At 40.6% G+C, this 10466-nt stretch overlaps 1 protein-coding gene across 1 annotated transcript in view; it reads left to right on the top strand.

Moving 5' to 3' along the window:
- The window catches only part of LOC103518721 (PAX-interacting protein 1-like), an 11516-nt gene extending 1479 nt beyond the window's left edge, over nt 1–10037 (top strand). Inside the window, exons 2-14 of the mRNA XM_026830452.1 lie at nt 977–1149; nt 1534–1576; nt 1705–1877; nt 2659–2679; nt 2848–3012; nt 4464–4559; nt 5024–5186; nt 5736–5870; nt 6370–6560; nt 7009–7118; nt 7873–8019; nt 8566–8750; nt 9856–10037. Coding sequence (XP_026686253.1) covers nt 977–1149; nt 1534–1576; nt 1705–1877; nt 2659–2679; nt 2848–3012; nt 4464–4559; nt 5024–5186; nt 5736–5870; nt 6370–6560; nt 7009–7118; nt 7873–8019; nt 8566–8750; nt 9856–10037 — 1784 coding nt within the window. The remainder of the gene's footprint in view (nt 1–976; nt 1150–1533; nt 1577–1704; nt 1878–2658; nt 2680–2847; nt 3013–4463; nt 4560–5023; nt 5187–5735; nt 5871–6369; nt 6561–7008; nt 7119–7872; nt 8020–8565; nt 8751–9855) is intronic.
- Nucleotides 10038–10466: the final 429 nt, after the last annotated feature.

The following is a 10466-nucleotide window of genomic DNA, read 5'->3' as shown; positions in this document are numbered from 1 at the left end:
TGGACGGAGAGGGAGTTGCATTGGCGAATTCTTGGTAAAAGGTCGATTCTGTAAAGTTGTGAAAAATCCTCTGGTTGTCAAAAAACTCGGAAAAAAGTCATTTTAAGTCGAAATTTATTTTAATTGCCTTTCTAAATGAAGTTCGAAGGTTGTGACGTCAGATTTCCTCGCGTTGGCCCATCAAAGAAGCGGGAGTCATGACATTTGATGTGACGTCATCGCCTACGGGAGCGTATGCCGTGACGTCAAAGTTCACGATTTACCGGTATTTTTTAAATCGATTTATCTCGGTATCTAGAAGTCGTAGAAGAAAAAGAAAAATTCCGTTGGTCCCCATTTTTCCTGCTCTATGACTTTGAAACATCACCCAAGTAAGCGCAACTGATTTATTATAAAAAAAGTAGAGTATCCTTCAAAAAGAATCAAAAGAATCCTTCAAAGCACTACACATTACATAAATTCCGAATATATGTCTTTGTTTCGCAACCTCCGTGGCCGAGTGGGTTCCACACTAGACTTGCACGCCGCGCCGGAGATCCCGGGTTCGATTCCCGGTGGGGTCGATTTTTTTTCCCCCCGTCTCTGTGTTTCGAGTTCGGGGTGCACTCAGCCTCATGAGGACAATTGAGTACTTTAATAACGACCGGTGGCGGCATTATCAGTGTAGGTAAAGAGATTAATGACACGACTCAATGGCAATAAAAATAACACACACGCACTCCTAATGTTTTTTTTTTTTTTTTAAGCCCTTGCTTAGACTGCGGGGGTAAAGGGACTTCTCAGTCATATTCCAGCAGGATAAACGAGGTATATTCTATTCTATTATTATAATTTCAGTGGTACAACAAGTAACCAGTGGGGTGCCTGGAGGAGGGGGTACGTTGGATCAGCAACAATTACTTCAGCTGAAACAGCGTCAGCAGATGGCCAAGTTGCTTCAGCAGCTGATTCAATACATTGCTCCTTATGATTTCAGTGGTACAACAAGTAACCAGTGGGGTGCCCGGAGGAGGGGGTACATTGGATCAGCAGCAATTACTTCAGCTTAAACAGCGTCAGCAGATGGCCAAGTTGCTTCAGCAGCAACAGCTAGTGCAGCAGCAGAAGCAGCAGCAAGCTCAGGCTACAACGACGCCGTTGTACAACCAGGTAAAATAATGTTTCTTTTGTATTTAGCCAGCTAGTTAGCTTGTTTGGTAGCGCGTCTGCCTTGTAAACGCTATTTCGCGGGTTCGACTCCCGCTCGGGACGGATTTTATACTCAAGGAATAAAGTTCGTTCTCGGAACGGCTAGCTTTCTCCTATCTTGTCTTCCTTCTCTCTTGGCTTTCGGGACGGTAAGACCTTGAGAGTTGTCCCTCTATCAAGGCTCTTTTCTTTCTTGAAAATAAATTAATTAAATAAAAAAGTTAGGTATTTTAGGTGACAAAGTTTTCACTTAAGTAAGGTAAAAAAAAGTTAGGTTATTAGCCCATTAGTCAATAGGGGCAGGATTTTCACTTTACTAAAGTGAAAATCCTGTTGCTTCAGCAGCTGATTCAATACATTGCTCCTTATGATTTCAGTGGTACAACAAGTAACCAGTGGGGTGCCCGGAGGAGGGGGTACGTTGGATCAGCAACAATTACTTCAACTTAAACAGCGTCAGCAGATGGCCAAGTTGCTTCCGCAGCTGATTCAATACATTGCTCCTTATGATTTCAGTGGTACAACAAGTAACCAGTGGGGTGCCTGGAGGAGGGGGTACATTGGATCAGCAGCAATTACTTCAGCTTAAACAGCGTCAGCAGATGGCCAAGTTGCTTCAGCAGCAACAGCTAGTGCAGCAGCAGAAGCAGCAGCAAGCTCAGGCTACAACGACGCCGTTGTACAACCAGGTAAAATAACGTTTCTTTTGTATTTAGCCAGCTAGTTAGTTTGTTTGGTAGCGCGTCTGCCTTGTAATCGCTATTTCGCGGGTTCGACTCCCGCCCGGGACGGATTTTGTACTCAAGGAACGTTCTCGGAACGGCTGGCTTTCTCCTATCTTGTCTTCCTTCTCTCTAAGCTTTCGGGACGATAAGACCTTGAGAGTTGTGGTCCCTCTATCAAGCCTGTTTTCTTTCTTGAAAATAAATTAAATTTAAAAAAAAAAGTTGGGTATTTTAGGTGACAAAGTTTTCACTTAAGTAAGGTAAAAAAGTTAGGTCATTAGTCCATTAGTCATTAGGGCGCAAGATTTTCACTTTAGTAACTTTAGTTCAGAAATCTCTTATCTACCACCTGAGCGTTCTCTACTACCTATGTAAAAAAATCCTCTTATGTGGTCAAATAAAAAAAAAATCCATGCCTCGGCCGGGATCGAACCCGCGCCCTCCTGTTCACCAGGCGAGCGCCTCAGCGCATCTACCTTGTAAGCGGTAGATCGCGAGTTCAATTCCCGCCCGGGGTGGATTTTATCCTGAACAGACAAGGTTCGTTCTCGGAACGGCTGCCTTTCTCCTATCCTGTCCTCCTTTTCTCTTTTCGCTTTTGGGAAGATAAGACCTTAGCAGGTATAGTTCCCTCTATAAACACATCTTTAAAAAAATAAAATAAAAAAAGACCTTTTTCCTCATTCCAAACGAAGTAGAATCCAGCTATGTACTGAGACTGACACACATTCTGTGCCTCTCCCAGAAACATCCCCTCGTACAACAGGTGAGTACAACATGTGGACAACCTTTCTCCTATCCTGTCCTCCTTTTCTCTTTTCGCTTTTGGGAAGATAAGACCTTAGCAGGTATAGTTCCCTCTATAAACACATCTTAAAAAAAGACCTTTTTCCTCATTCCAAGTTTATTGCTCCCTCTGTTCTATATCAAGCAGAGCATTGCGTCGTCCAGCTCGCACCCCGCATCGCACAATACTTCCCCCACGGCCCTCGTTAACTCGAAAACCAAAACCGCGCTCGCCAATATGTTAAGCAACCGTCTACAGGGCCAGGGAACTGGGGTGACCACCCCCACCCCCCCTGTAGTGTCCCCTGTACAGGTAAAGGGGATTTATGGGGAGGGGGGAGAGAGGAGTTTGTGACAAGGTGGAAACACACTACTATCACGTCACGTGAACTCATGTGGAGTCAGAAAAATGTGCTTCAAAGTTCTCCCTAAATATACATAAGTAAAAAAAAAATAATAATAAATAAAAAGTAGGTGATTTCTTTCATGATAGTCACACTGTCCTCACATCACATGAGCTCACGTGACGTGATAGTAGTGTATTCCTACCTTTATAGGCTCATACTTCTTCTGCATAATAAATAAATAGTAGGTGATTTCTTTCATGATAGTCACACTGTCCTCACATCACATGAGCTCACATGACGTGATAGTAGTGTGGCTATCACGAACGAAATCACCTACAATATTATGGGAGAACTTTGAACTACATCTTTCTGACTCCCCATGAGGTCACGTGACGTGATAGTAGTGTGTTCCTACCTTTATAGGCTCATACTTCTTCTGCTCCCCCCCCACCCGACCCTATTTTTGGGAGTTTTCGCTCGTTGCTCACTCTGTGTTTTTCCTAACCAAATAATTCAGCTCGGATGATTCGAAAAAGTTTTCACCGCCCGAGACAAAAACGAGGGAAAGAGTTGTGCGAATGATTTTTTTGTTTTCCCCCGTACTAACCAGCGTGGAGTTTTGTTTTTTCTAACCAATACTAATATCTTCTTTTTGTTCCTTTTCTTTGATTCTCTCTGTATTTCTTTATCTTTCTTACTCTTCCTGTTTATATTTTCTCTTCTTTCTCTTTTCCTTCCTCCCTGTCCCTTTCTTTCTGTTCAACTCTGTAGTTCTTGACAGTTTCCATTAATTATGTGCATCATAAATGTCCTTGGGCCGAGTGTGGCCAAAATTGTGGAAAAAAGAGTTCGGGCGGCCGTTTTTCAGGGCCACTATTGAAGGCTAAATTTAGAAGAAGAAAAAGAAAGAACACACACAAAAGGAGTTAGCGCTTCTCAGGACTTTACCTTTCGCAACTAACACCAGTGTTTGTAGATTTGAGAAATGTGTCTGCATGTACCATAGATATTAACAACAGTAGGTAATTTAGGTATGTCAAAAAAAGAAAGGTAATGTAGGTATGTGTTTCCCCGATTTCATTTGAACGTGTACCTTATTTTTTGATCCTTTTGTTTTCGTAGCTAACCATTTAATTTAATTTTATGATATTTTATTTAACTACCTATTTCAATAATTTCATTATTTTTAATTTATTACATATCATCAGCATTATTATTATCATCATCATCTTTTTTTTTTTTTTTTTTTTTATTTTTTTTTTTTTTTTTTTTTTTTTTTTTTTTTTTTTTGTGATATTGATATTTTTTCTTACATGTTTGTATACTTTTTTTTTTTTCAATCTTCTTAGATGTTAATTTTTTTCTCATCTTGATGTTGTGATGCATGATATATTATGTATGTTTTCTCCCCCTATAGGACGTAAGTGCAGCGGGTCAGTTGCGTCTCATGACGGCCCACCATCAGGCCCAGTTGCAGCCGCCACATCCGCCAACGTCGGCCCAGCTTTATCAGGTAAGCCCCCGAGGAGTTGAAACCGAAGTTCAACAGACCCACCATCTTATTGAATGAACGAAGATAGCTCCACGTTTTAAATTCAGAGTAGATAGAACAGAATATGCCTTGTTATACTGTCAGAATGAGACCAAAAAATCTCTTTACTCCCGCAGTCTAAACAAGGTCTTATGTATTTGGTACAATCTTTTTAAAATAAAATTACAACTTTGAAAAAGAGCCTCGCTTACCTACATTAAAAAAGACCAATTTTGATGATAAAAGGCAAACACGATTAGTATCAAAAAATGGTCGTTAAATTTTAAGCCCAATCGGGCATTTTAGAACCTGTTGAGACACTTCCTGATTGAACTTTAGAGTTCATTTACCCACTATGTACCACTTTTTTTTATTTTTAAAGTACCATATTGCAAATACCCTAATACAAATGCTGATGGCCTTCCCATTGTGTTTTCCGTTTCCAGTCAGCACCGCCAGGTAGCGTCGTGTCAGGTGCAGGGGTAGGGGGTCCTCAGCAAGTTCTAAGCCAGCAGCCACAACCCCAGCAGCAGGTTACGCCACCTCGTGTCAGTCAGCAACTTGTGACGTCATCACGGAGTGCAGGACACTATGGAAGCAGTAGTGGGGGTGAGCTATAGAGATGTATATACTTGGGTGGCCTGTATTAAATCAGTTTTGAAAAAAAAAAAAAAAAAAAAAAAAACAAAAACTATGAAAATAAAGTATGGGGGTTTAACCTTCCATTCATTGATAAGCTACCTGCTTTTTCACCAAGCCTGAGTAGGCCGGCACAGAATTGGAAAAAGCATTTAGATAATATTATGTAGTTAAGGGGCACGGTTAGGCCATTGGTAAGGTGCTTGCTTGCCACACAGAAGGTTCCGGGTTCGATTCCCATAATCCATCGAAAAAAATGCTCTCATATTTCGATTGCAAATGTTTCAACGGGTTAATTTCTGGTGTACTTGTGTTGACCAAGCACCCAAGTGGGAAGTATTTTGTCTCCTATCGTTCAATCTGATGAGGGACATACTACGGGATGGACATGCTACGACACAGACCACACGAGTCTAATGTAGCAATTGTTTCTTTTGCTACTAGGCTAAAACCGCAAAGAAAAGCTAGTGTCTATTCATTCTAATTTGAATATGATATCTTTTTATTTTGCTGCTCTAGGTCACAGTGCAGCATTGAGAGTAGCCCAGGTACTGGCCAAGTCAGCAGCCGGCCAGTCAGTCAGCGCGCAGCATCAGCAACAGTTGGCACATCAGCAGAGGGCGCAGTTCTATGGACACAATCCTAATATTAAACGTGAGTTAGTAGTCAATATCAAACCTGAAAAAAGTAGTGAAATCCCCCAAATATATATTGATTTGGTATCGAAAGTTCGGTGCCAAGATTGCAGCCCCTCTACGGTGCTCCCTAAGATCTTAAAATCAGGCTTAAAATCTATAGAATAATGAAAGAAAAAGAAGGAAGAAAAATGTCTCTCAATTCTCTTCAAGGAGAGCTTTCTACGACTTTTTTTTAATCACAATTACCTAGAATCTAGATCAATCAGAAAACGAACAAAAAATTTACATATTTACAAACAAATAATCATACATATTTCTGGACATGGTCTTCACTTGACTGGAGTGAAGACCATGTCCAGAAATATGTATGATATTGTACTTGACCATTATCTCAAACTAAACGAAACAAATAATCATCGAATTAGAATTCACTTTAATCAAAAGATCGTCCGTCGACTAAAAAAATCGCCCCTAAAAGGGATTTAGCAAAAAAAAAAAAATGTTCTTTTCCACAGTGCCTCCAGAGAAATGTCTGCTGGGCTGCGTGTTCCTCATAGTGGAATACGACAAACATCCCGAAGAATCCCATCAAGTGGACACCTGGATTCAAATAATACAACAAAATGGAGGCGAAGTAGAATCCAGCTATGTACTGAGACTGACACACATTCTATGCCTCTCCCAGAAACATCCCCTCGTACAACAGGTGAGTACAACATGTGGACACGTGTGTACAACATGTGAGCAGGTGAGTACAACAGATTATACTACATCAGGGGAGGTGCAGTTCTATGGATATGGACCTAACATCAAACGTGAGTTATTGGTTTGATTGTGAGCTCAGGAAAAAGTAATGAAATCCCCCAAAAACACCTATATGTGGTCGAAATTTCGGTGCCACGATTGTAGTCCCCAAAAAATCCAAGTACTTACATCTGTACTTTTTTCTACATCAACACCAACCTCAGTGGTACAATGGTTAATGCGTTTGACTTTGGATCTGGAGGTTGGTGGTTCGAGTCCAAGTCAAGTCATAAAATTTATCTAGGCGTAATATAATTAGGAAACGATATTTGTGGCGAGCATTTTTAAAGTATGCTTAACATAATTAAAAATTCCTTTATTTCCATCCTTTTTGCTTCCTCACGTTACAGGGTTTGCGAGATGGGAAGCGTTGTATCACAGCACATTGGCTGAATGATGTCATCACGAGGCAGCATGTTCTACCGCCTCACCTTGCCATACACTTCCCTACACCTTACAGGTAAACTGAGCTATTGTTTTTCTAGTGGTTCTGTAGAATTTGAACAAAAAAAGTCGGTGAACTGTAGAATTCAGAAAATTGGCCACTTTTCTGGGTCCGATTGACTATTTAATTGAGAAGGGATGTGTAACGTAAAATTCTAAGCGTACCATGTTGATTACTAAAAAAAAGTCGCTACGAAATTGTTGTTTCGTCTTAATGAGTTAATTCTGCCATCTCGTGTAAGTTGCTTCCAAGTTGTCTATGCCATGGTTTTTCACAATTTTCACCCACGAAAACTTGTTTTAGCAACACTACAGAAACTGTACCTTTAACCTCGCTTTTAAGAAAAACCTTATCCGTTCAGGATAAATTCCGCCTCGGGCGGGAATTGAACCCGCGATCTAGCGCTTACAAGGTAGACGCGCTACCCTTTTAAGTTGGAATGTGCAATGACAGCTTTTAAAATGTACAATATGTTATTTGAATTGTGAAGTGAAAAAATCAAGGTACCTGTGTTCCATTTAAGGTACCTGTGCCATAACTATTAGTTCCTCAGAGCTCTCTTCATTATTATCATTATCACTGATTCTTTTTCTCTTTCTCTCCTCTTTTTTCATATTTATATAAATAGTATAGATAGTTTATGACTTTTGATCAAATGTACCATAGCTAGGTATTGGTTGTATATATTTTATAATGTAACAATTGATTGATCAATAAATCCATTTCAATTTCTTTCCCTGTTATCTTGTCCCAATTCTCGAATTTTCAGTGACGAGAAGCCTTGTCGCAATTTCTACATTGCCGCCACTGGGTTCGAGAAGGAGGAACGGGATAGAGTGAGATGGATGATAGAAGCTACAGGAGCCAAGTATTGTAGCTATTATAACTCCAGAGTCGACTTCCTGGTAGCTCGCAAGTAAGTGATTCGTTCTTGGAACGGCTGGATATATCCTATCCTGTCCTCCTTCCCTCTTCGATTTCGGGACGATAAGACCTCAGGAGTTACAGTTCTTTGAGTTCCCTCTATTTATTTATCGTATGGACGTTTTACTTTTTCAAAGGATATACATACATAGAATACAGAACAAAGGAACATTTAACAAAAACAAAAGAGATAAACCTCTTTAAAAAAATCAAACCTCTTTCCCTCTATCAAACCTCTTTAAAAAAATCATTATTGAGAAAGAGAGAGAGGGTGTGTGAAATTACTTCAAGGCACATTCTTTTACATCCATACCTATCCAAGGTCGGAAATTTGGTTAGAAAATTTCCGCCCTGACCGGCCTTCGAACTCAGCACCTCCAAGTTGAGAGTCAGTACTCTTGACCACTTGGGCACAGAGGTCTGTCCCTATTTGAAAACGAGTTCTATTATGATCGCCTTTTCAACATTAACCCCCAGTTCTATAGTACTTTTTTTCCCCAACATTTTAATTTTAACCCTTTCTCTCCCCCCGGTGCAGGTTAGAGGGGGCCAAAGTGAAGAAGGCCAAGGAGATTCAGAGGCCGATCGTGAACGCGCAGTGGCTTAACGAAGTCATGTTCGGCCATTATGCGTGTATCCAGCAGGCCGACAATCAGAAATACCAGCAGTACAATCTAAGTCACCCGTTCCGGATTGATTACTCTCTAGTCCTACATTTGATGGGTAAGTGGCGCCCTACATTTGATGGGTAAGTGGCGCCCTACATTTGATGGGTAAGTGGCGTCCTACATTTGATGGGTAAGTGGCGCCCTACATTTGATGATATGATGGGTAAGTGGCGTCCTACATTTGATGGGTAAGTGGCGTCCTACATTTGATGGACCTTATAGGTAAACTGAGCTATTGTTTTTCTAGTGGTTCTGTAGAATTTGAACAAAAAAAGTCGGTGAACTGTAGAATTCAGAAAATTGGCCACTTTTCTGGGTCCGATTGACTATTTAATTGAGAAGGGATGTGTAACGTAAAATTAGTCTAAGCGTACCATGTTGATTACTAAAAAAAAGAAAAAAAAAGTCGCTAGGACATTGTTGTTTCATCTTAATGAGTTAATTCTGCCATCTCGTGTAAGTTGCTTCCAAGTTGTCTATGCCATGGTTTTTCACAATTTTCACCCACGAAAACTTGTTTTAGCAACACTACAGAAACTGTACCTTTAACCTCGCTTTTAAGAAAAACCTTATCCGTCCAGGATAAATTCCGCCTCGGGTGGGAATTGAACCCGCGATAGCGCTTACAAGGTAGACGCGCTACCCTTTTAAGCTGGAATGTGCAATTAAGCCCAATCAGGCATTTTAGAGCCCGTTGAGACACTTTCTGATTGAACTTTACGAGTTCATTTACCCACTATGTATCACTTTTTTTAACAAGGTCTTATGTATTTGGTACAATCTTTTTAAAATAAAATTACAACTTTGAAAAAGAGCCTCGCTTACCTACATTAAAAAAGACCAATTTTGATGATAAAAGGCAAACACGATTAGTATCAAAAAATGGTCGTTAAATTTTAAGCCCAATCGGGCATTTTAGAACCTGTTGAGACACTTCCTGATTGAACTTTAGAGTTCATTTACCCACTATGTACCACTTTTTTTTATTTTTATAAGCCCAATCAGGCATTTTAGAGCCCGTTGAGACACTTTCTGATTGAACTTTACGAGTTCATTTACCCACTATGTATCACTTTTTTTTTATTTTTAAAGTACCATATTGCAAATATCCTAATACAAATGCTGATGGCCTTCCCATTGTGTTTTCCGTTTCCAGTCAGCACCGCCAGGTAGCGTCGTGTCAGGTGCAGGGGTAGGGGGTCCTCAGCAAGTTCTAAGTCAGCAGCCACAACCCCAGCAGCAGGTTACGCCACCTCGTGTCAGTCAGCAACTTGTGACGTCATCACGGAGTGCAGGACACTATGGAAGCAGTAGTGGGGGTGAGATGTTTATATACTTGTAAACTTTCGGTAAAATTATGCCCCTACTTCAAATTGAAATTTCAATATAAATTTCATTTCAATTCCTGAGACAAACTAATAAAATTATACTAATTTTTATCTGTTTATTTTGCTGCCCTAGGTCACAGTGCAGCATTGAGAGTCGCCCAGGTACTGGCCAAGTCAGCAGCCGGCCAGTCAGTCAGCGCGCAGCATCAGCAACAGTTGGCCCATCAGCAGAGGGCGCAGTTCTACCGGCCCTGACGCTCGAACCACTACCCTATGAGAATAAGCCGCGGATACTGCTCAGTGGATTCGCCAAGCCTTTGGAAGAAGAGAAGGTAAGAGAATAGAATAAAAAAGAGGATCTAAAGGAAAAGACTGGATCGGAAATAGGACTAGAGTAGAATAGGCAAGAGAGGAAATAAAAGAATAGAATAGATTAGAAAAAT

This window comes from Diaphorina citri, unplaced genomic scaffold (assembly GCF_000475195.1).
Source record: "Diaphorina citri unplaced genomic scaffold, Diaci psyllid genome assembly version 1.1 scaffold2332, whole genome shotgun sequence".
Lineage (NCBI taxonomy): Eukaryota > Metazoa > Arthropoda > Insecta > Hemiptera > Psyllidae > Diaphorina > Diaphorina citri.
The sequence above is the reverse complement of the archived record's forward strand: the minus strand, read 5'-3'. Positions and strand labels throughout refer to the sequence as shown.